The sequence below is a fragment of the Drosophila suzukii genome, chromosome 3 (assembly GCF_043229965.1).
Source record: "Drosophila suzukii chromosome 3, CBGP_Dsuzu_IsoJpt1.0, whole genome shotgun sequence".
In the NCBI taxonomy this organism is placed as follows: domain Eukaryota; kingdom Metazoa; phylum Arthropoda; class Insecta; order Diptera; family Drosophilidae; genus Drosophila; species Drosophila suzukii.
Window position 1 is genome coordinate 6,005,511 of NC_092082.1, and position 25,734 is coordinate 6,031,244.

General features: G+C 40.7%; 1 protein-coding gene across 8 annotated transcripts; it reads right to left on the minus strand.

Annotated features, from left to right (window-relative positions):
* Nucleotides 1-1,216: 1,216 nt before the first annotated feature.
* Ncc69 (sodium chloride cotransporter 69) lies at nucleotides 1,217-24,480 on the minus strand. Of its 8 annotated transcripts, none has more exons than XM_065864144.2 (19): nucleotides 24,317-24,480; nucleotides 12,941-13,498; nucleotides 9,938-10,117; nucleotides 9,332-9,446; nucleotides 7,425-7,683; nucleotides 7,100-7,353; nucleotides 6,925-7,039; nucleotides 6,722-6,867; nucleotides 6,498-6,663; nucleotides 6,280-6,422; nucleotides 6,111-6,220; nucleotides 5,852-5,987; nucleotides 4,826-5,636; nucleotides 4,586-4,645; nucleotides 4,036-4,083; nucleotides 3,332-3,429; nucleotides 3,047-3,276; nucleotides 1,804-2,039; nucleotides 1,217-1,749 (listed from the first exon to the last, which is right to left on the minus strand). In XM_065864144.2, exons 2-19 carry the CDS (start codon nucleotides 13,243-13,245, stop codon nucleotides 1,505-1,507), a joined length of 3,657 nt encoding a protein of 1,218 aa, XP_065720216.2. In that variant the 5' UTR covers nucleotides 13,246-13,498; nucleotides 24,317-24,480; the 3' UTR covers nucleotides 1,217-1,504. The 8 variants fall into 8 exon arrangements, with proteins under 8 accessions (XP_065720216.2, XP_036672379.3, XP_016934521.3 ...); XM_036816484.3 differs by having other exon boundaries at nucleotides 3,335-3,429; nucleotides 23,778-24,465; XM_017079032.4 differs by having other exon boundaries at nucleotides 24,109-24,464.
* Between the last annotated feature and the right edge of the window lie 1,254 nt (nucleotides 24,481-25,734).

The window sequence follows — 25,734 nt, forward strand, 5'->3', positions numbered from 1 at the left end:
GGGAAGTAAATAAAAGTCTCGAGTGCCCGCTAGTGGGGCAATCATTAATAATGAATAAGGTCGTCATATTTGGCTTTAATGAAAATACTCATTATAGTTTAATAGCAAGGCCATGAACCGAATCATAAATAAAGATATGTGTTATTATGGGAACAACTGGTATACAACGAAAAAAATCAAGTCAACAAAATGTCCTTTCAGCGTTTCTATAACGACGTACGGCAATCTGGTTTTCCCTTCGGCAACTAAAACTGTACGAAAATCGAATTCTCTTCAGAAATTCGCAAATAGTCCTTGATTGGGTCGCATTTTTATTTTCCCTTCGGCTACTTGAAAGCAATATAAAGTATTTCTTTATCGATATGAAGTGTTTGCTTTTACTGTCCCTGTCGTTTTCAGGGTACTGACCCAAACCATTTTTTTAATTGGATAGTAGAACAATGTCGAGGATAAAAATAACCAATAACCTAGTATTCTTACTGAACAAATATCAGACTTTTCTTTTTATGCTGTCAAACTCATGCAAATAGAAAATAAAAGCAATTATTTGTGACTGAGGCTACGGACAAAAAAAAAACTTTCTATCCAAATAAGTGGTACAAGTAAAAGTTGAAATAATGTACAGAAATCCTAATAGAAAACTTTTTGTTATGCAGCCTTTCAACTTTCCGAATAACTTAATTTCGTCTTCAACTAGTATTTCAGAAATTGACAAAGGGCTTCTATTGCTTGGATAGTTTTAATTAAACACGACCCCTTCTATAAATAATTGCACAGCTGCAGTCCTTTTTGATTAAGCTCAATTAAATTTCAATAATACACTCACACACATATTGAACTAAGAATAGTTCAGTTGCATATATAAAGCAAAGGGTAAAATTAGTTAAAATTTTTTTTTCATGGAAAGCCTATCCTTTAATAATCCCATAGCTCATGTATCGAACATGTTGCATCCAACTTCAAATTGAAGGGCGAACCCAGCTCCGTTTTCAATTATAGAAGACAGACAGCTGACAATTTGATGGATTAGGAGATAACGAAGCATTAAGGAGCTGAAATTATCTTATCCCATGTTTTTTAAATTTGTTTGCCTTGCTTCCCTGCTTATCGAAAGTTAAAATACAGTTTCTAAAAGTTGTAGGTAGGCAAAGGTTAGATAAGGCTTTAAGACAAGATACAGCACCCGATTATAGTATAAGCCCAAACAATAAAGCCATTTTAAAAATTATTTGCACTGCATTTAAATACGATTTAAACTCGATTTCTAGGACAATGTTAATATTGACGGCGCAGAGATGGAACGGGAATACGAAACATCTATTTGGTTCCCGATCCCTCCGCTGGAGCCAGTGCCTCTGTGCGTTCCGTGGGGTGTCCCTAAATTTATGTACATGGGTGGTACTTCTAAGAGATAAAATACTCGTTCGCCTAACAATAACGGTGAGTTTGAGTGTCGGTAGGTGTAAGTAGAATACAATAGATCCGTTCCGGCCCGCCGATCCTACTACGAGTAGAAGGTCAGCACACTCGTCTGATTGCCGCGCACAAAAAGGAAGGGCGGCATGTCCCGACTCAGGCTCTCCAGCCAGGCCATATAGAGCGGTGCGGATACGATGTTCTTCCGGGGCATTGGCATGGTCATTACCACCAGATCCGACTTGGTCGACTGCTCCCGCAGGTATTCCCGCAGGCGGAGGTATCGATTCGTCTTGTCCTGCACCGCCAGCAGATCGTCGTCCGTTATGAGGGCTAGAAAATATAGTTATAGTTTTTTTCTTTGTGTGGTATCAAAATAGGACTCACCATCATCCTCATTAAGAGTAGCCCTGCTGCTGTTGCCGTTTTCACCCTCCTTTTCGGTCACCACAAAGTCCTTGATCAGCTCGTTGAAGAACTGCGTTGATGTCTCCAGTGGTTTCTTCGTAATATCCGGAATAAGCGTCAGATCTGAGTAGTCAATCCGGAATTTGGACAGCAAACTGGCCATGGATCGCTGTTCAAACTCCAACTCCGAATTTTTATTAGCCAGGGCATAAACCCTGCGGGTGAAAATAATAGAATAACGTATGAAACCATAATGCACGTTTTCACATGCTTTATTATTCTGTGAAAAACAGCATTGCTGATGGCTGCATTGTGAATTTAAGTGAGCGAAATGAATATTTTAAACAAATCTCTTTTATGTATGGTTGAATATTTAACGTGAAATTTGTTGTATTAGTTACTAGTTCGTGATGCAACAATAATAAGCTTAACAATTTGGGTATTTCAACAGAATGCAGAGCTCATAATGGCCAGGCTAATTTGATTTACACACTTGTTCCTCAGGTAAAGAGTGGTTTTACATATCAATTACCAAAAACGACCTTTTACATTGAACAGTAGCCTTAACATTAGTTCATTTTATTTCGTGAAGTTAATCACAGGCAGAGTATAACTTCTACGAAACGAATTTATAATGCTCTTTTTGTCTTATTTCAATTTTCTGCGAAAAAGTAGAACAACGTAAAGTTTATAATGCTGGTTTTGACTTATTTATTTTTTCTGCGAATTACTGTATGGCTGAGTGCTGTCTTTTGTTTTTTCAGAGAACATAATGGATATTTTTGTACAGAACTCGTTCATGCCTGGTTGATTCCGGAAGGCTACATATTTTTTAATTTGTATTTAAATCTGTTGTTCCCATTTTAATAGTCATGTAGTTAGTTTATTTTTCTTCTGATGAAAAATGCAATTCAAAGCCAATAAGTCAAATTACCAGGAAGATAAATGTTTTACATTGAAAAGAAGCCTTATTAAGAATTCCCTAGAAATGGTATTGTAAAAATTAAACGGAATACAAGTATAAAAAAAAGCCCTCAAGCATTTGCTATGATGGTTACACTTGGCGACCTTGAGAAGATAATCAGAAAATCAGCTCTCGAAGGAGGAGCACATGGCTGGATGAAATTCCCCGGCTGAAAATTACCGGCTGTAAGCTGCTCGTTAGCCAGAAGCCCAACGATAAAGTATACAAAAATTTCGCGGTAATTCGCGATATGCTCACCTCAATTTGCACGACTGCCAGGTGCGCCGGGTACTGATGATGTAGGGCAGCAGGAGGGTGAGGCCTCCGTCGTCGTAGAGCCACCAGACATCGATGACGGCGTGGCTGCGCTTCCTGGTGAACTGGGTGAGGTCGGCCAGGACCTCCTTGGGCAGCTCCACCCCGCCAGGACCCCTGTAGAGGGAGGCTGGATCGTCGTGCTTCAGCTTCGATTTCCGCAGCGAATTGCTCTACAGGATACACAGCTCATTAATGCAACGCTAATTAAATGGATTCCACAATTACCACTAAATTTGCCGACTTGGCGTCCAAAGGATCGGGCATGCCGGAAACATCCTTCGATTGATTGCCCGCTATGAAGGATAGGTCACTCGTGCTGGAGGCTAAATGGGAAAATGGAAAGCGCAATTTAAGTTAAAGTAGGAAACGCCAGTTCTGCTATAGCAAAATCATTTCATTCCGAACATGCACAGACAACAACAAACAATGCAGCATCAGATTTTCCATTTTCCGGCTCTATATCTATTCAAAACAAACAGCGGTACCCTTGGGCCACCATGTGGGGTAGTCCCAAATTGGATTCCCCGAAACGACAGCAGCCGCCCCAGCCGGACGTTGTGTGGGAATAAAATTTAAAATTCAAATTTACGAGCATTGCATTAATTTTTGGGCCGCATATTGCCGGAAAAAGGTTTGGAACGCGCACAGATGTCGAACCACCGACGGGTTGGCAGGACCAGAAGGCATCCTGAAGGACCTCCAACTTGGCATTAGATTGAGGTTAGTTTGCCTGTTAAGTGTCGCCAATTTGCTGAAAACTTTACGGCTTGATTGCGTAACAAGGCAACATGCAGCAGCCGACATGCGTGGTAGTGAACTTTTGTGCCCATTCGTATTCATATTTACCTACTGAGAGCCTACAACAACTTCACATTCCATTCAAGTAAAGTACTTTAAGACACGCAATCTTATCAAAAACACAACTTCACCTGCACCTGGCCACGAGCGCATTCGCCGCAGGCTCTGCTTGAATCGCACTGCGGTTCGGATTTCCCAGAAGACACGAAAATACCCATATAATTGCAGAAAACGGTTGATTTGGTTTGGGACTTGCTTTCGAGCAAGTCTGTAGGGTGGACCTCTGTTTTAGATTGGATATAGGCTCCTCGCAAATGTATTTTAAAGTTTAAACTATAATAACTTAGACTAAGTTTGATTTGGTTAAGCAAAAGATAGCTGGCTAGTCGTATTAGTGGTATTTAAGAACTAACTCTTTAAAAAAAAATCTTTAAAAATTGATTTTGAAAAAAATAGCCTTTTTTATAAACGTTAACCTCAAACCAATATTTATATCACAGATAAAAAAAGGTAGTTATATTGATTTCTTCCTTGACTTAAGTATTTTTAATTTAATTACTGATATTTAATATTTTTTGGATTGGTTATTATGTACCCTTTTTCAACAGAGCTATTCCACTTCACTCACAGTAGGTCCACCCTAGGTTTGACCTCTACCATTTTACCGAGCATGCTACTCACATTTGACTATCTTCAGGCTGTTCTGCTCGCTGTGGACCAACTGGTTGCGGTTTCGGTCCTCTACGAGATTGCAATTGTGGTGCAGAGGGTGCATTTGGGTGGGTGGTGGTTAGGCAGGTGCGATTTAAGGGGTACAACGAGAGAGAGAGAGAGAGAGACATGCAAAATATACAATCAGAATTTTAGTTGTTTGTTATATAAACAGTTCCCTTTGGGTCGTAACGGACTCCTGTTCCTTACCTTGCGATACATTTCGGCTGAGCGAGTCAATGCTGCCACCCAAACCATTCCGGGCACTACTATCGACAGCCTGCAAGTCCCCGGAGCTCTCATTCGGCTGCAGGGTCCTGGGCACATCGGAGATGGTCCTCCATCCATCCTGGGAACCCAACAGCTGCGAACAGTCCAGACCCTGGGGCACTCGCAGTATGGCCACCGAAAGGTACATATCCAGTGCCTTGTGCATCACATTAAAGTACTGATCCAGCTCCTTGTGATCGCAGGTCTGCCAGTCAGTCTTGTAGCCCATTAGGATAATGTTAGGTTTAAGCTTTCCGATACCAGAAGCCTGCATTAGAGCTCGAGTGCCCGATTCGAAGTCCTCACCATCGACCAAGGCATAGAAACCCTTCACACGATGTTTGCGGAACCAATTGCCCGCCCTCTCCTGCAGATATGTCCGGTATTTCTGGGAACTTGAACCCCTGAGGACATGCCCACAAACCATTAGCGATAGGTTCTTCGTGAGCATGTAGGCCAGGTCGACGAGCACGGGTCGAGTATTGGGCAAGCCCGAAAGTACCAGGATCTGGGGCCTGTAGTTCTTCACATGCTCCTCCACATTGTTCAACTGCTGCACCGACATCAGGGCATTCTTGTACGTCTGAGCCTGCGTGGTGGAGCCCCAGTTAACATCCGGCTTCCGGTAGGCCACGATTAAGTACAAAGCCAGCACCGCGGCGAAGGTGATGAGGGCGGTGGCCCAGGAGATGAGGAACATGACGGCCACGCAGAGAATGGAGCCCAGTAGGCTCAGCCACATGTTGTAATACTAAATTGAACGAAACAATAGGTTCAGACTTTTCTTACAAATTATTTTTTTCAATCAAGTTGGGGTTTCCTTAGGATAAAATCATTTCTTTACACAAACCCAAACGACGGCACGAACATGAGGTAAAAACTTGAATGCTGTAGCTTTACTATTTTGGGCTCTGCTTTTACTCCTCGAATTTTAGCATCGTTTTATGTGTATAAAAATTTGCTCACCTTAAAGGTTGGTCGCCAGCCCACAGGCTTGGCCAGACTGGCATGGAAGGTACTGAAGTTGATCAACATGTAGGCGGCCAAGAAAAAGTTCGAGATGAGCGGGGCAATTAGGTTCAGCTCTCCAATCAATATAAAGCTAAGGAAAAAAAAATATTTTAAAAATAAAATTATATTTAACACAATTTTCACGCCAAACATGTTTATTCTTTTATAACAAAGTTAAGTTAAATGAACGTAACACCCTGAGTAATCAACTTACGCTGAGGCAATGATGAAGGTTAGTACGTAACCACGGACTGGCTCATTGTTCTTGCCATAGCCCTTGGCGAACCAAACAATCTTCGGATACAGCTCATCCTTACACAGAGCCTGCAGAGAAAGCACACTTATATAAATTGAATCTCAGCCAACAATGTCGATTATTTTACCTGAAAAACCTTTGGCGCAGAGACCAAACTGGCCAACGCAGAGGATAACGTGGCAGCATAGCAACCAGCGTAAATCAACGGACCGAAGCCAGAAACCAACTCAATTACCTGAAAGGAGTTCTGCAGACCAAAACTGCATTCACCTGGGCATCAACGGAAAACCATTGCAATTGTAGTGCAATTTTAAGTTTAATTAGCTTTGAAAATAAATCCATTACCTGGCTGGCAGTCGAGGAATGCAAAGGATCCATTAACTACATCTGTCAGATTGCCGGTGGCATCACGAGCCACTGTGGCGCCGCACTGAAGGACCATTATCAAATAAGTTCCTGTGGTAATGACAATAGCCAGAATGGTGCCTTTGGGAATGGATTTTTGGGGATCCTTTAAATAAATAGGTATATTTAAGTGTTTATAGGGTCGAACTAACAAGTAAACTAACCTTCAGATCTCCCGAGATATTAGCTCCCGCCAAAATACCCGTAGCTGCTGGGAAGAAAATGGCAAATACTGAGAAGAAATCATGCTGTATACCACTACTCTTCTCCTGGCGATAGTCGGCAAACAGGTTATTTTTAAACACAGTAGCTGTAGGGGAAATAAAAGATTTGATTACAAAAATCCCCTATAATTAAATATCCTCACCATTGTAACCCAAGAAACCCTTGGCCAGTTCCAAATCGCTCTTTGGTCCGATAAAGCTTCCAATGACAAAGTCGCCAATGGCCACCAGCAGGATAATAAGTAGTCCGATTTGGGCCTAATCAAAAAGGAATTGTGTGCACAACTACTCATTGGTCTTGATATAACTCATACGCACCTTGGCCTCCCACTCCATGCCGACGACCACTATAATCAGGAGCAACAGGATGGTGATACAACCTATGATGCGTACATCCTGAACGCCGGCATCAACGATTTTCCAGTCAAAAGTCGTCATCATGGCCAACATGGATTCGCAGAAGCCGACCACATACATGGCACAAGCAACCGCATTCGCCAGAGAGAATATCAAACCGATGGAGCCACCGAACTCAGGGCCCAAAGACCGGGATATCATGTAGTAGGTACCACCTAGGCGAGTGTTTGAAAACCACTTAGGCCATTTAAAAGCGACCACCTGAATGGTGGGGATGTGGACTCACCTCCCTTGATGACACCATTAGTGCTTATCGCCGACATCGACAAGGCCGTGATGGTCGTGACAGCCGTGGTTGTCAGTATTAAGACGAAGCCCTCGATGACGCCCGCCTGACCCACCACCCAGCTGAGGCGCAGGAACAGCATCACGCCCCAGATGTTCAGCAGGCAGCGGACGAGCACACCTTTGATCCAGCCGAATTTCAAGACCCCATTCAGGAGCCCCGACTCCGGGTCCTGATTACGCGTCAAGCTGTGCGTGTTCTGAGTTCATGCAGAGAGAGAAAATATATGCAATAAATATACAAAATAAATAACCAAGATCTATAAGCCCAATAACATATTTAAATTCCATTATAATAACTATCTATATTTAAACTGTATACTAAATTTTAAGGCCTACATAAAGATAGGTTTGGAAAATATTTATTGCATTGTAAACTCTATTTTCTATTTTGGTAACATTTTTAATTTTAATAGATTTACTCCCATACCAGAAACCAAAAATATTTTCAAAAATTTTTACGAATACGCAAAAAGCAATAGGGCATTATATGGAAGTTGTTTCATTTATAGTCTTCAAAAATGGATCTAAAATTATACGAATTTTTGTACGTGTACCAGTGGGCGTTGAGTGCAAAGGGTAGAGTGGTCCTGGGAAATTTCAATAAAGCTGTCTAGTGTTGATAAATGATTTGGCGAGCAACCTGAAGCTACCTCACGCAGGTGGGGTAAATATTTCACTCTTCTGTTGGGACATTTTAGGTCGGGAACGTAGAAATTTAAAGGGCCCTTTCAATGTCAAACAAAAAGAAATCCCGCTGAAAACAGATGACTTCAGCTACCAGAAATTCTTGGAAACCGTCGCATTCCCGCAGTCAAGGCATTATTAATAGATTATTCATACGCCCCCGAGGCCGCGGCACCCGTTGAGCCAATTGAACTCCTGAACTTTGCACTTTTAACAAGACCCCTTCTTAATTGCTTATTATTTGTGCAGGCTGCCCGAGTGACATTGAGAGATCTCTTTTCATAGTATTTCGGACATGACACTTAATTACCAAGCTGTGCTCATCATTTTATCTGGAAGCCAGACTCATATTATATGTCTGTCCTATTGTGCAATGCATCAATTTCCCAATAGACCTTCAGATGCTGCAGCTTAAAGCAATTTATTTTCTCTTATTGACAGTCATTTGCTCAGCCAATTGTGAAGCGAAAACATAGGCAATTAGTCCGAGAAGTGTGGAAATCAATTAGGGCCAATTGGTGGCACTGCACTGTGGTCTTTTGGAATAGAAAACTTTTCGTAATGATTCATATCGCGCAGGCTTAGAAGTCAAATGGAAAGTCAATGGACTTATCAGATTTAACAGCCGCATAGTCGAATTTAATCGGTAAAGTCTGCCCAAGTTGTTCTATTTTAGGTTTTTGGAATAAATTTAGCAAGAGCGTGAGCCCCCACCGCATGAATTGCAGTTGACAGGCAATTTCCCAGGGATTTCCCAGGCTGCAATGCCAACGACCGCCCAATTTGACTCCTGACGGCATTCGCAGTCACGCTCATGTGCCCCCGCGACAAAAATGGCAAATGGCAAATGGCTTTCTGGCTTTCCTTCTGAGCCGGGGTGACACTTGCCGCCGAAGAATTGAAACTGCCGGGTTCGGGTCAGTTCTCGGGTTAAGGGTATTGAATTTTTCAAATTTTCATGGGGGTGTCGAGTAAGCGTAAATTCAAATTTGACATTCACTGCGACGACGGCGGTTTCGCCTGCGAATCGTAAAGCATTTATGGGTCCTGTGAAATTGTAATTTGTGGCCCTTGAGAGTCCTGCGCTGTGTTTACGACCCAAACGTTAATTTTCATTTAGTTCACCCGATCCTGAGTTGATATAGTGGCATGGAACCTTACCTTCCCCACCAGCGTGGCATTGTGCAGCTCGTCGAGCGTTGGACGGTAGGCCGCCTGGATGGACATCATGTTGCGGTAGTTGTCCAAACGGGGCAGCGCCTCTCGGGTGAAGTGCCTGCGGAGGAGCGGGGAAATTAATTTCGCATATTCGACAGCGAAGCAGGAGATACACAGAGAAAAAATTTTGAAAGTTTAGAAATCATTAATTTCAAGAAAGTCCTAATTGATGACATATCATTGTGACTTTTTCAGGTAAGGATAGTGATTGAACTTTAAGAAAGACTTTAAGTTGCTAGATTTCTTTGAAAATGTTAGATCGAAAATCATAGAAATATTTTAGAGAGACAAGCAGTCAATAATAAAATCTAAGAAATTTTTTTAACAATATTTTTATGGGACTGTGTTATTTAAATTTTTTGGAAAATCTTAAATGTTTTTTAAATAAATTAAAAAGACAATACGAGTACTCGCTATTATTAAAATATATATTTTTATCTTGTACTTCGTTAGGAAATAGAGAATGATTAAGAAAATAATCCGAATTAATAACGGAATAAAGGTTTGATTTTTCTCTGTGTAACTAGGTTGGGAGCAATGCAAACTGACCGGAAACTTTTACCATATTTTGTGTCGTACTCGTTCTCCAGGAGCTCGCGCTCCTCCTGCGAGTCATTAGACTCGTCGGACTCCTCATTCTGGGGGTCCACCTGGAAGCGGGTCGTCGTCTGAAGATCCTTGAACCTCGACGGCTTATCCTTGTCGCGGAAACTGCTTTTGATGGATTGCCTGTTAATCCAAAAGAGAGAGAGACTATTAGATTGTTCATTATTCTTAGGTGACATACCACCCCAACTCTCTTTGAGTTGCCTATGGATACCACTTTAATTGAAAGACGAACAAAAGGCTCAGATTTGATTTAAAAGGACAAACGACTCAGCTCAGCCAGTGAACAGGGATCCAATTTTAAATCCACAGCCAATAACTTTCATTATCGGGCAATTCAGTTCAACAAAATTCAATTGAATTTATTTCGATTTAGTTCGCTCTGGCCCTCAAACACAACTTGCACTTTCTGATTGCCCCCCATTGTGCCGGGTCCCCAGATGATTCCCGCCAGTCTGCCATAGAGCAGACGGCCCCAGGACACGCCCACGCGCCTAGAAGGGCGTTCAACTACCCGTACTCCCCGTTTTTAACCGATAATGTGTTGCATGAGCGCGTTTCTGACATCCTGACACCCTGACACCCTGCTGGTTGCACCCGCTAATGGAGTGAAGCTCAAACGCCCATGCTTTTAGCCACAAACCATCCAAAACGGGCCTTGTCAGAATTTTAAATTATCGCTAAGTTATTGTTTTCAGGAAATATCATTAAATTACTTAAGCGGAACGCAACTCAAATTTAGAAATAAGAATAAAAATGTTGTAAAATGTGGTAAATATGTAGATATGCAAGGTAGTAAATTTCTAATTTACAAGGCGACACTGCGTTTGAGTAATAAAGTTTATAACTCATGGATAATTTATTTGTTTAAGCGGAATTTATGTATTTGTTATGTGTATTTGAATGCAAATCACTAAAATTGTAAAGCCTTAACATTTATAGATGCAGTAATTCGCTGTTGAATTTTTTTTTAATGACATCTTAAAAATTCGTGATGGGTTTTTTTACTTAAGGCTGTTAATATAGATAAACTCGTCTTTTGACCTTTGACAAACTAGTAAATCAAAAAGTATCCAGAAGTCGAGCTAAAAAATCCTGCTGGCTCCTGCCAATGTACCAAAATCTCTTTGCTCAATGGCCTCAAGATATTTATATGATATATGTGAGCCCTGTTGCCAGCGAAGCAATTTATGGGCGGCATGTCGGCTGGGCTTTTCGGATTGCTTGGCAGTCGCGAACGTGAAACGCACTCAAAACGATGATCCTGTCGATAGTATGTCAATGAGATTGATTTAATTTGCGAGGCGGCCGTGTGGGGAGGATGTCGAGGAAAATTCAGGAATTAATTATAAATCTGTGAGGGCGAAGGCAGTCATCGCTTAAAACTGAAGCGGACCCTTAAGTAGGCTTATCATTAATTTATGCAGGAACTCGCTGCTCAATGGCTGCCAATTTGAGCCGATTAAGAGGCATTTTTTTTTAGGAACCGTTTTCCTCGTAATCGAAATTCAGTTGACTGCGCAGGATGTGGGGAGCCATAAACGGGGCCATAATATTTTCATGAGCCTCATTACCATAACTTGGTTGGAACTTTGGCAGACATTGTCGTAAAGGCACGGCGACATATCGAAGCGAATATTTAATAGTTGGCAGAAAAAGAAAGACACAAAGAATTCCCCGACGACATTCCCAGGACTATGCAAATTGCCTGTCCACTGCCAATGGGGAACACGAGCGTAAATGATGGTTATTACTATGGTCTGTGATTGGTGTTATTGTTTGATTCCTGCAGGCGAGTGTTGAACCTTTTGCAGACGAGTTTTGAACCTGCTGCCTCAGGTCGGCAAACCCTGGTGAACGTTTGATAGATGCGGATGGTCCGATGTGGCATTCTACAAAGTTTAATCAGTTTTTGAATGATTGCACTCGAAAGTGATGGGCTGAAAATTAAAATTGCACTCAATGTGGCGTGAATGATTAACCGGCAACTGGTTGTGCTGGTATGTTGGCCCTTTACAATCCAGTTACTTGGTTTTTCTTCCCCGATATCAAACTCTTCTGCATTTTCCCTTATATTGCATAGGAATAATGTTCAAGCTTGGTAATTCATTCAAAGGTCCCTTCTGCTATGGTAGCTATAATTCTCCAGGCTCTTTCAGGCATTCCGCTTTTCCTCTGGCACGGCATCCTTTGTGACCGGATGGAACAAGGGCGGAATGTTAACGCCATAATTAAGCGAGGACAAAATACAGGAGGCGACAAAAGCAATTCTTGTTTGATGAAACACTAAACAATTACCAGAAAATGAAAAATTCAAGAAATTTCCATTCTCCGCCACAATAGACAAAGGAAAAGGTCGGCTAGGACACGGTCCCAAAACCGCAAACGATTTAAGCCCATACTGCACTTGGGAGAAAATTAACACACTAATAAATCCTAGTTTAAATGTATTCCTATTCTTAAAACTTCTAATAGTAATAACTATGGATTACCCAAAGAGCTCTTTAAATTCTGTTTATAAATATTATCAAAAGTACTAACTTAACGAAAAGGATTTTCTAAAGCCCCACTTTCAGCTGAAAAAAGTTACAACTGTATAGAAATGGCCTATAAAGGTATTTGTAATAAAAATCCTCTTCTGGTTTTTACTATCGAAAAGTTAAAAACTTTTTAGTAAAAGATAATTTTAGAATCAGAATAAATCTATTAAAATAAAATAAATAATAGATATAAAAATTCACAATTTAAATTACCAAATGAAATACAAGTATGTAGCATTTAGGTCAAGAATGCTTATTAAAAATAAGCAAGGGCTTGTCAAACAAATTTTAAAATTCTTCTACATTAATTTAGCCTTTTCAAACGTATTTGAGGGACTTTAGTTTCTTCGAGTGCTTTGCTATCCTGCCGTTTGAACCCTGACCCCTGACCCAGCCTCTGACTCACCTCTGCTGCCTGGGCTGGTGTTGGTTGAGCATTTGTGTCGCATCGAATGTGTCGTCCTCGAGCAGCTCGCCCTCGGCGTTTGTGAGCCGGCGATAGACCTCGTGCGGCCCATCGTCCGCGTGTCCTCCTTGTCCATGTCCGTGTCCTTGCCCAACTCCTCCAGCTCCTGCTACTCCTCCTCCTCCTGATCCTGGGCCATCCGAGCCCTGTGACTTGCGACTGTTGCCATTGACCGGATTCACTTGAAACCTGTTGGGGGGCCGGTCGGCGGCCGAGCCCAACTCGAAGGAGATTGTGTCGGACATCTGGGAGCCCTTGCCTTGTTTGCCTGGTGTTTTCTGGGGTTTCGCTTCTCGTCCTCGTCCTCGCCCCGGGAAGATTTTGCCGAGCGGCTCTGCCTATGCGGTTTCCGTGTGCGGGTCGCAAACTTTTCGGAGCCTATTCAATCGACCCATCCACTCGGTGGCTAATTGTATATGTATAGGTATTCCGGGAAAGCGCAATCAGGACATCCGTTACTGCCGTTTAAAGTGGCACTCGCCCAGCGCTTAAAGCTATCTGCAAAGAGGAGAACAGAGCAAAGAAAATCCCATAAATCAAGATGAATTGGAATACCATCAAAAGGACACGAATTCGCTGATTCAGTGAGTTTGCCAAAAGCAAAAAGGTTTTTTATACTCATAAAAACACTCGATTATGCATTAGAAGGTTCGTGTTTGTTGGCCGCCGACCCAAGCATACACAATTAAACATAGTTTTGTAATCCTTGCCCTTTTTTTTTTGGTTGCTCTTCTTAAGGACACTGATATGAAAACATTTTCTTGTTATCGCCAACAAAGGAAAATACAAGAGTAAGCGTGTTTTCCAAGTTGTCTGAAGTTTTGCTCGTCTGCCACTGGCCAGATGACAAGAATCCCAGAACCTTTTGGTTGGCCATTTAGAGAAAAAACAGCTGAATGTTTATTTATTCACATCGATGTTTGAATATCCTGCCGCAACAAATATATGCACAAAGGTATTCGCTCGATAAAGCAAACAATCAATCATTTGTGCCATTTTAATTTGGCAGTAAACACAAATCAGGTATTATGAAAATGAAAAATGTTAGAACTGGATTTAATTTGCATTTGTTTGCTTATTGTAAAATAAGTGGGCATGGAAATAAATGTCCAGTTTATGGGGGTTATACAGACCTAAAATATGAAAATCTAAATTAATGAGGTTACAACTTTGCCCAAACCATAAAAATGAGAAAGATATTTTGGAATGCCACGACGTAAAAAATATTATATTTCACTGTTGGATTTAAGTATTCAAATGATTTCTGACTACCTATCAAATTCATATTTCAAGTGACACATCTTTTTTGGGGGACTTCAAAGTTCATCGATATGGAGCACGCAATTTTATTGCCTGTATCCATGAGATATATCGACTTTCGCCAACTTGAGTGTGACATTCGAGTGACGAAATCCGAGAAATTCGCGCTGGCATTCCCGTGAGGTAATAAAAGACCTCTACTCGAAACGATTAAGGCGATACAATGCAGCGAGTGCCGCCCGACTAAAAATAGCCCCAACTCAAATTGATGCAAATTAATCATGATTAGTCGGCCGATGTGGTTGCCAGGTGGAAGAATGTTTCATGGGAATCCCTTTCGCGGCACTGGCGCCTTATTGAAATGGAGAAAGGGAAATGGGGAGAGGGTAAAGCGGAAACGGAAGTGACTGAGAAGTTGCGTGAACTGGCAACAATTTGTCACAGTTTTCGCCGTCAGCTGGACTGCATGTGCCGTTTTTATGGGTCAAGTTGAGAGCGACAAGTGCGAAAGGCAAACAAAGGCGGACAATTACCATAACAAAACGCCCAAATGGCATAATAGAAAACTCAAATAGTAGCACAGAAAGAGACCGAGATAAACTGCTAGAAAGAGATTGCCAAACGCTGGCTAATTACGCCAATTACGACATTTTTACTCGAAAATTGTGGGAACTTTGCTCAGCTGAGCAGCGTAGAATTTGCACGAATTTATTGCGGCAATTAAGATCTTAATTCAATGAACCCGCTCCCTGTGGAACAAACAGATGTCAGATGACAGTTGACAGGCATCCTGGGCAGGTGCAGCGAAACTTTTGGCCAGCTTATCAGCGTGAGACACAATGACAACCCGTTGACCCTTCACCCCTCGGATGTGCACCGAAAAGCTGCAGATTCCAAACTTTTCCCAGGCGTCAGCTGCCCTTCGACAGATAGCAAACAAGTCCTTACCCTCTGGCAAGTATGCAGACAGAAAAGCTGTTGTCTAAAGCCAAATGAGGTATTTGCCAGGGATAAAAAATAAAGTATCGAAATATCAAAAAGTGGCTGGAAAACCAAAAAATCTATGACCTGGTTCGACTATTTAAGATTTATTTGATATTTCCCCATACGTATTCCATGTTATTTTATTTTCACCTTGGACGTTACGCATCTTTGATGTTAAATATCAAACATGGGAAGCAAATTTATTAACAAATATAATCGAAACCTCTTTAAAATCTTTTTACTAGCTATCATTTCATTTTAGAATCTTCTTCAATTTGAGCTTTTTTGACCTTTACACCTTATTTATAATCTATTATTTCATATTTTATATCAAAATATGAATGGTACATCTTGTTTTTGTTTATGCATCGGATTAAAGACTTTTCCCTACGACATTTGCCTGATTTATGACCTCATCTTTGATAAATTGGCCATTTGTGGGGTTGGGTGTTGGAAAACCCACTGAAAATGAAGCATTTAGCCAGCCATGAATTCGCAGGGACGAAGGAAAGGCGTGGGTTGCTGTAAAAACGTATCGGAATAATAATTGTTGACAGTTCCACCGTCATTGGGGACCCAATTGTGATTGCCACTGCGGTTCCTCGTCGATGGGAATTTTATTTGAAGCGGTACCCGCTTTGCTTTTCATTACTCAATTCCACGCCCATTCGCAATTCAATTGCCACAATAAAATACGATTTTTACAACGTCGGTGGTATTTGGCAACAATTGCATATAAAGCTTGTGTTCAACGCCCAGAGCTATACAGTCGAATTAAATGCTTAGATTTAATGGGCATTTCCGAAGGCTCCACCCGCGGAGTTCTCAACTCTTTGCCAGCATCAGCTGGAAAGTTGAACCCATCAAGGGATCTAACTTTGCAGACGAGTGTAATATTAAAGTTAAATAGAAGCGAGTGCAATTTATAAGGACAAAAAAAGGGCAGAGGTCATTAAATCACAAGTGCCTGTGCATTTTATTGCACGACCTCAATTACAAGATGCTCGATGTAGCAAAAAGCAATGGTCATAAAACACTGGCTGCTCGTCAGCAAACTAAGAAGGACCTAATGACAGGACATCACATGTCACGTGTTAGTCGCCATTGGCCCCATATTGATATCAATCGTTTTTATGCCACCCGATTTCCGATTTCCGAATCCCAAGCGGCAATCAGTGATGTGGCACGCGCAAAAAACAAAACTTTCGGCCACCCAGCTGACTGACTGATGTCGGTAGTCCTGGTATCCGTTCATCAGTGGCTGGCAGGAGGTCATCTGGCCAACGTATCCGTATTTCTCTATATATATATTTATATATCTAACAGATAGGCATCAAAGCGGCTTAACAAACCAAGACCCAAAAAAAAAAGCTGGAGGATGCGGAAAATCCGGAGCAACAAAGTGTCAAAAACACACAGCAGAAGTTGAGCAAGTCAAGCGTGCTGATCCGCATTGTATTACATTATTTTACGCCCACCAAAACGGGCCAAATAAACTAGCAACTAGACGGCAAGAAAAAATAAAACAAGCAAAACTAAGCTGAGGAATGTGGAAAAAAATGTGGAAAAAATGCAAAGTAGCTGGGGTGTGGAGGACAAGGATATGCTGTGGACACAAGGACTTCAGGACACCCGAAACCCAAGGGACGGAAGTTCGCTTTAAGCCAAAAAATGCAAACTGTTTGGTAATAAACAAGAATGGAAGTCATTTTGGCAATCGGGCTAATTCTTTTGGCCCACATTTCATGCCGGCCCAAAGGGTTGTCGGGAATTTGCCTCGAGCGTCAACCGCTTAAGCGATTAAGGAGCTATGCGACTGACAGGCATTAAAGCATTAACGTCCGTGTTGTCAGCCCTGAGAAATGACACAACATTCCTCATTCCGCCACAGATTCTGGGATCCACGCACGGTTTAATGGCATCTTTGGGAAAAAATAATACTTTTGCCCTGAACTGTATGCCATGCTGATATAAATCCTTTCAGACTAAGGACACAGATTCGTTGATATAAATGGTGTAACCTTCCCACTTCAACGTAATTTCATTAATTCACATTTTTTAACTTCCACATATTTCTGCTTTTGGTTTAAATAATAATATATGAATACTAATCTGTTCATATTCTTATTTCATTTTGTAAAATAATTCAGTTTTCGTGCATATTCATTTTCACTTATCATATAAATGTGTTCAAAATAATAAAGAATCATTAAATTTATTCATGTGACTCATTTTGTAGCATTGAAAATGCTTTTTCTACTGTATTTAAGCCTGACCCACCTTTACCAAGATTACCATAAACAGAGACTATTTAGTCATTTTCTCAACTAATCGTCTTGAATATATTTGGCAAGTCAACATTTCACGTAACATGTTACAATTTTCTTTACCTCAGGCAAATTGTAAATGCTTTTGAAAATTTGGCTTACCAATAAAGAGGATTTCATCACGGACCAATTGATTCTTTACTCTGTCATGTTTGCACAAGGCAAGCTACACAAGCATTGGTAAATCGATAAGTAAATATGAATAAATCCTAACCAAAGATAATTGAAGTTCATTTAATCTGAGAAGCAGCTGAATGAAAAATCTATGAAACGTTTTGGGGAAAATATTCCAAGAAACCTAACTTTCAAAACTATTAATTAAAGTTTGCTCGTTAGAAAACTATTTAAACGAAAAATCTATTTTTGCTAACCTGTAAGCCTTATTTGTTTTTTCATTTACTATCTTTTTGTGGTATAAGTGAATCTATTTTTGGCAAGTAGTTAAGGAAAATCAATTCACCTCAAATGCGGTTTGAGTTCGTGATAAGACCTGTAGTGTAAGTTGTTCACCCAAAAACATGTGCTCAAAGAAGTAGGTAAACAACAAGTGGCAACGTGAAATGCTTTAAATAAAGAGAAAAACAAAGGAAACCAAGTGTTCCGCCACAAGTTTTTCTTCTCTGCTCGAGAAAAGCGTGAAACAATAAAACGTAACAAGTTTGTGGGACACCGGGGATTGACCTCTCCCAATATGAAAAACCGGATCCGGGGACCAGGACAAGTTGCCCGTTGTGCGGCACACTTGCTTATTTATATCATATGGTTTTTCGGCTATAATTTTCAAATGAAAATAACCATAAATAATATTTCGCGGGCTTTTATGCCGCAAACAGAAGCCTCAGAAGTCGGACGGTACTCGTGGTAAGTGGGTAGGAGTGGTTCGAGATCTCAGGGTCTGTAAGTCTAAGGGGACGGCCGACGACGTTTTATGATTTAAAGTCGTAAAGAGCATGGAACCAGCCAGTATTTACGACTCGGAAATGGAAATATCATGCCGTTTGGTAAGTACCCAGCTGACTTTTTGGACCCCAAAAAAGATGGTTAGAGTGGGTCCACTGTTTTTTACTTCGCCTCATTTGTGGCGGCATAAATTAAGTGCAAAAACCCACGGACTCAAGAGCAAACACGGGACAAATCACATGCCAGACGGAAAAACAAAAGCTGCCGAATCCAAAAAAAAGGTTAATAAAAATATATGGCAATTGCCACTGGTTTGGGAGATATTCATACCTCTATACGAATGTGTAAGCGCAGGAAAGAAAAATTTATTAGGGCAAAACGAGAAGTCTTTATGAACACTTCTTTGCGATTCGCAGAAAAGGAATGCTTTAACGGGGACTGATTGGTATTTCAAGGTAATCAGTCGTAAAGTAAGCAGCTCGAGAAACTAAAGTCGATTCGAAGAAATCCATTACGTATGAGTTAACGATTGAATAAGGCTTCAAGGTTCCACATATTTATTATTACTTACTGCCTACAGCTGAACTTTTTTTTTTAAAACCATTGCAATGCTTGACTTGACAACTATACAAAAAAATCGCGAATTCTTCAGACACGAACGCCCCATGCTTTCAAAAGTGTATAAAAGTGTATAAAGCAACCCATATTTATTTTAGAATATATTATACCAATTTTCTGCCCTCGGAAACCCATAACTTGAATTGGGTAAGCAGCAGATGATCTGGGGAAATTCTGCTGAGCCAGCCAAACGATCCGAGATGTCGGTCCAAAATCGTGCTGATTGCTCAGTTTGTTTGCCAGCAACTTATTAAAGTAAGCACCTGCTACGGAGCTTCATGGCACAGCTAAATCGTAAACCCGGACCGCGTCTCATATGAATATTGTCGCCTAAACCGCTGCTTAATGACTCTGACCAAGTGTGCAATAAAAGTGGATATGGGTCATGTGGCATGTGCCGGAGTGACTACCTTTAAGTCGTATCAATTCCCAGTGCATCACATGACACCCAGTTGTAAATAGTCGAAACCATGTTCATTGCAAATAAAATGCATGTTAGCATTCCATTCCATTACTCCACACATTATGCGATGGCATGTTCTAAGCTTAAGCACGTTCTGAAAGGATTTCAGCTCCAGTTCTGGTTTAGTCTGGTATTTATGAAGCTGCCAATTGGTTGCTTCTACAGGTAATTTAATTAGACTCAAATTAGCCAAATGTGCGAATTTCAGAGATTGGCACATAAGTCCGGTGTTAGGGAGAAAGCTACAGAATAAACTAAGCCAAGTTAACACTTTCGGCAATTGCAAACTTGTGCTGAGCGGATAACTTCGAATGGCACGAAATCGAAGTGGACTTTGAGCCATTTGCACGTTCTTACTATTTGCATTGATTGGATAGTAAATCCCTGGGTAGCATAACTTCGGCTGCCAATTAGCAAATTCTAAGCCCTCTAATCAGCAACTTTGCGGCCGTGCCAAACCCGTCTAAATATCAGGTATGCAAATCGAAATCAGCAAATATTAGTAAGTAGGTAATATGCGAGTGAAATAAACTATTGATTTTTAAAGCCTGGTTCTGGGCAAAGCAACTCAACTTTAAAATAACACTCAAGCAACCATGAAAAAAACGAGAAGTCCCAGGAACACTAAATCTTTTTGAGCTTCAAATACGACCCTCGGGGAATCCCAAAGATTTTTGGGGGTCGCGGCAGGGATAAGTTTATATAATCCACATAATTTCACAGGTCATTGCACGGATTGTTAGAACCGGCGTCAGGATGATTCAGTCAGTTTTAAAACACACTATTCAGCACTCGTTAGGCCCATCCTCCATCATTCCAAATCCATGTATACCCAAGTACATAAATACTGGAAACAAAGCCAAATATGATAAATACGAGCCCAACAGACATGTGAAAATTCAAGTTTGTGGCCCTAAAAAACCAATAAGAATGCCAAAGCAAAACGGAGAGCCGAAAAGCGTTTACCTGGCCAATTGGCCATGGTATTCTGTTATTCTGTTCTGACCAAAAGCACAAAACGTTTGTTTCCGACTCTCAGAGCTGGAATTTAAATTTCTCGGATGGGCCCCTTCCACAATTCTAACCCATTTAGTGGCCATCAGGCAACATCAAAGCCAACTGGCTCTAATCTAAAATTTGTTTAATGCTAATGCACACTGGGCATTTCTGGCCCAGAGAAAAGAAAGGGCACGGTGGCTAATTTCAATTATGCGGGTATTTAATTTATGAATTCCATTCCAACGTCACAGCACTTTGATTAGCGGATTTCTTACGCAAAAGAATTTCGCTGGACAACCGACACACGCCCACGCAATCGCTATCGCGGCAGGAATCACTCGGCCAATTGCCATAAATCTTTATTAAAAGACTCTTTTTTTATGCAAAGACAAAAAGGCGAAAGGTGAAAATTGTCAACGGCGTGGCGACTGCACCGCTACTCGGTATTTTCGTGACTTGGCGCTGTGCTTTGCATAATTTCCAGAAGCAGAAGTACCCTCGCCACACATCACTCATATGAGCCCATTCTCATTCTTATTCTCGTTCTCATTCCCGTTCCCATTCACATTTCCAGTCCCATTTCCGCCGTGGACAATCATTTCTCAGTTCACTGGGAGAAATTCTTAGAGTCATTAAAAGCTAAACATTATTATCAGGTCTTGAAGACAAGCTTAGTTTCATAGGCATAGCTGAACTAACTAAATAATCACTGTTCATATCTTTAAACAAATTTCTTTTCGAAGTTCTACAAGTCTTATAAATTCTTTGCTCACACAATTACTTTATATGATATTAAAGTTTTCATCTTTGTATTCTTCAACACGATTTGGTATCTCTCGTTTCATAAATCAGAAAACATGGGCAGCACTTTAGAAAAACGTTTTGGAAAGAAAGCTCGTAATTTTCCGTAATATATACAAAGTTTTGATCATGTGCTTCTTGGGCAATTTACTTGGTCTATGTTTATACATTTTTATGGCAGTTCGGATTTATTTTTCTAGCGATTAATTTATTGATTGATCAAGTCATTAAATTAAGAGATAGACATAACAAAGTTTTGGAAAAAATTCAAATGTAACAGTTCAAATGTACTTATACTAATAGGATCTTTTTAGAAATCTTCCATTATTTCCATACACTTTCAACACCCTAATATACTTTCTTATTTTCAGTGCATCCCCGTCTAGTCACCAAATGGCATCCGTGCACTTTTTGGTCGAGCGACTCGTCTAACCCGTGCACTCACTCGCTTTGTCAAGGTTCGCAAGGTCAATGATTTATTAGTTTATTAGTTGCGTTCCGTCTCTGTTGTGATCTGCGGTTCGTTGTCTTGCTTTCTCCGTACTTTTCGTACATTTCGTCTACTGTCCGTGGCTGACAGCCAAAGCTCTTGGATCAGGCGGCTTTAGCGCCAGTTGAGCCGCAAATCCGACCCCCAGGCCCCCGGCGCACCCACTGCCACAGTTCCACAGCCAGTCGAGAATCATTAAGAGGAGCAGTGACAATTTGAGTTGCATTTCCATTAGTCGGGCTGTGTCAATGGCTTGGCAAATGGACAAGTTAATCGAGGCATGTGTTCCATTCGCCTATATGCGCTGCGACAGCGGGCCGGCTGAGCCCCGTGGAATCCAGTTCAGTTTTGCATGCACACATATAAATATATACTCGGATGTATAACAGAGCGACTTATATAGGCCACGACCTTCAAATGCAACCCCATAAGAAATTTCGACCCTATATCGAGGTTTCGGGGTGGAATAAGTGCAACCCCATGCCCAGGACTTCTGTTGCTAGGCGCGATTTTGAGTGATATACGAATGCAGCTGCATTTCAATCTTATGGGGTTTCTTTTCTCTTTGCGCAGGTTCAAAAGTTATGCAATCAGATCATTGAGTAGGAAAAATATTTCACAAGACAGGGGTTTTTGACGTTACTTGGGGATTGACAAGATCTTTGGATATCAAAGAAAGATTCCGAATTTAAAAAACCAAGGAGCAACCCTATTTCCGAAATTTCTGTTGCTAAGCACTTTGTTTGTCCCAAAAATATCACATTTCAAAGGATCTACATTTTATTGAGGACCTAATAATAAAAGGTCACATTCTTGGTCTTGGTATAAAATTACTCCAAGTTTTTTAAATTTCTTGAGTTTTTTAAATTTCTTAAATTCAAGAAAGTGCATTCAATGTTGTCTGTGTTTCTTAAGTACTGTATTTTTTTATATTCATTGAATGACTTTGATGTCTCTTTAGTTTTATGGATTTTAATTTATTTAGGCTTTAAGTGTGCTTCCCCTAAATGCACACACATTGTTTGTTGTTTACTTTCACTCTGATATGCACTTTCAAGAGCACTTATTATTGTTTTCCTCTTTTAAATTATTCAAATAGATTTCATAAGACACTTGAAAAAACCTTTTTCTTTGAAGACGTAATAAAAACAATATGAATAATTTATAAAAGCACCTCAAGCTAAAAACTAGACAGTTTTTAAAGATTTTGAAGAGCGAAGAGAAGAGTAATAAGTATTAAAATACTGTTATGTATGATATTAGACTTCCTTGGGATTATCAAAACAATACAAGACAAGAAAAACTTTTGGTTTTGCATATCTGAAAACGTAACCCGATAAGCGAATGCTTCCTAACAAATGACAACTGACCGCAATCCAAGCCGGATGATTCTACATCTTAAAGCGCCTTCCAGATTGTCGTCATAGAATTTCAAAAAGACGGACGACTGCACCGATGAATTATTACCCTACTTAGTGCCACAAGTATATGGAGATGAACAAGAGCACTTGCCAAAGATAGACGAGACCGGACCCGGAAAACTGGTAATGGCTTTCAAGTTCAAGTGCATGGCACTCACTTACAGATATGCTGGAAAATGGGTTTAAGTGCGTTTCCCGGTAAAATTAAAAACCCGTGGAACAGCGGTTCGATAAAACAACTGACGAGCTTGAGTCACCTTCTGAGAACTATTTTGTTAAAAAATGATAAAGTGGCGGGCAATCGGAAATGGTAGAATTATAAGACTTTTTTAAAAGCTTTCATAATTAAATTGGCTGCGGGTGGGGGAGGTTATTAAATTACTGGAGGGAGCATAGACAAAAGAGACCACTTTCGCGTACAGCGAGATAAACAAAGGCAAGACAGCTGGCCGAAAAACCGCAGAAAAATTGAGCAGAATTTTAAGGAATACATTTTACCGCTTTGCAAACTCACCGAAACCGAAAAATTAATATCCAACTGGCAGGGTAATTAATACATTTATTTCTGTGAGAACCGCCTGAAGTTTAAGCACTTTTCACTGAAACACACATTATTGCTTTTTGGTAAATATTTACCCGCGCCAGCGAAAATCGAAAACAAAGTACACTTATGGACTGGGCATACAGTAATTATTATATTATCAGCTCTGCGACGGAACCCATGAACTGCAAGTACTTGGTATTCGGGTTACTTCCCCAAAACGAGCCGCAAGACCCTCAAGTACTTTTGCACCGAGACAACAAATTGTATTTCTCAGAAGGGCACTTTATTGGCTTTCACTCACTGACAATTGCTGTTGCATTTGCATTTAAATCGATGTTCCGCTTTCTCGCACTGCAAAACGCTTTTTGAAACTAATTAATTGTGTTCCAGTAGGATGAACAGCAAACTAGGATGGGGTTTCCTAGGTGGGGCAGGCAGATACCAAAACAGTGCTTTGTATCTCTGGGATACTTTTTATAATTTTGTATCTTGCACACTTGAGCACTTGCCTAAAGAGGTCTGTTTCGAAAATAAATATCCAGCACCGAAAATAAACGAGTGTTTACTTCAAGACGATCGATGGATGTTTCTTGGGTTCAAGACGTGGCAGCAGATCCACAGCGAATCCCAACCGCACGTGCAGAGAGTCGAATGCCGAATGGTACAAAAAATACTGACGACGACTGACTGAGGTAAACTCGGCCCGCGATCGCCACAAAATATCCAAGCGAACGAATTCGCCGTCGTCGAGTGCGGCGAACAAACAAATGCTGGGGCACCAAACGACAGCATAACGAGCTCTCTAGATACTACGTACTATAGCACGATCGAATGAATCCAAACATGCGGCACGAAAATTCCATTTCACACACGCGCAACCGGAGTTGAGTGAGTTTGGGTTCGGTATCTGTGAGATATCTGGAGTTGGTTCCCCTGGTGGTGGCTTTTGCACCCTTACAAATGTTTGCTATATTGCAGTGTAGTAATAGATCCGTTAGGGTAATGCAAACCTTTGTGCCTGAAATGTGAATGAGTTATAAGATGACTCAGGTAACGGAGACCAGAATTTTGTAAGTGACTCGTTTGTATGCATTTAGACACGCTCTAACCGATGAAAATTCGAGTTAGTCACCTTTGGAAAATTTGTTGGCGTTGGGAATATGCGACATTTTCACCTTTATTGGCTATCCCTTTAAAAATGTCTTAATAATTTTTTGTACTATATTTAATAATATTATTTATAATATTAATATGCACTACATAAATTTAAATTGTTATTATCATCCCTTAAAAAACTCCATATTTTAATTTGACGAAGAAATCACCAGCTTATTTAAAGGAAGTCTTAAAAAGTCCAAATTGACAGTTGTTTCTTCACCACGACATCTCACAAATATTTACCAGCTGTTGGCAAATACAAGAGTCGGATACCTAAGTATTCTATGACTTTTTTGCACACCTTCGCTCAGCTGGCAGAGAAGAGAGCAAATATTTAGCAAAGGAGCTGGTTGGCAATTGGGGATTCCCAAGAAGAGGGTATTATCAAAACCGGTTTCTTTGTCAAGTGCATGCCATGCAAATATTTGGACGTGGTGATCACCAACGGAGGCCAATAGGTTTTTATTAACTGGCAAGCACAGTCATATCGAGGGCCGCCAATAAATGGGAGCTCGCTATCTAGAATTTCGAATGTTTTTATCACAGATAAGGGGCGACTCCGGATACGGGCATATGAACATATACAAATACCTGGGAATTTGGCCTACAACCCTCCAAGTGGGCAAATGTAACTCTGGAAGACCTTGGCGCCTTATCAAACAAAAACATTGCCCTACTTATTGATTTTGGTGTGCAAAGAAAAAACAATTCTAACAATGTAGTTTAAACAAATATTTTTATTAAAAATGTGCATTTTAATTAACCTGAG

Bases quoted from the DNA above. Each gene is read 5' to 3' on its own strand.
- Ncc69 (XM_065864144.2), bottom strand. From the start codon at position 13,245: ATGTCCGACACAATCTCCTTCGAGTTGGGCTCGGCCGCCGACCGGCCC. The intron at 7,040-7,099 runs GTGCGTATGAGT...CTTTTTGATTAG, and splicing joins GCATGGAGTGGGAGGCCAAG to GCCCAAATCGGACTACTTAT. The intron at 3,430-4,035 runs GTGAAGTTGTGT...TTTCCCATTTAG, and splicing joins GCGCTCGTGGCCAGGTGCAG to CCTCCAGCACGAGTGACCTA.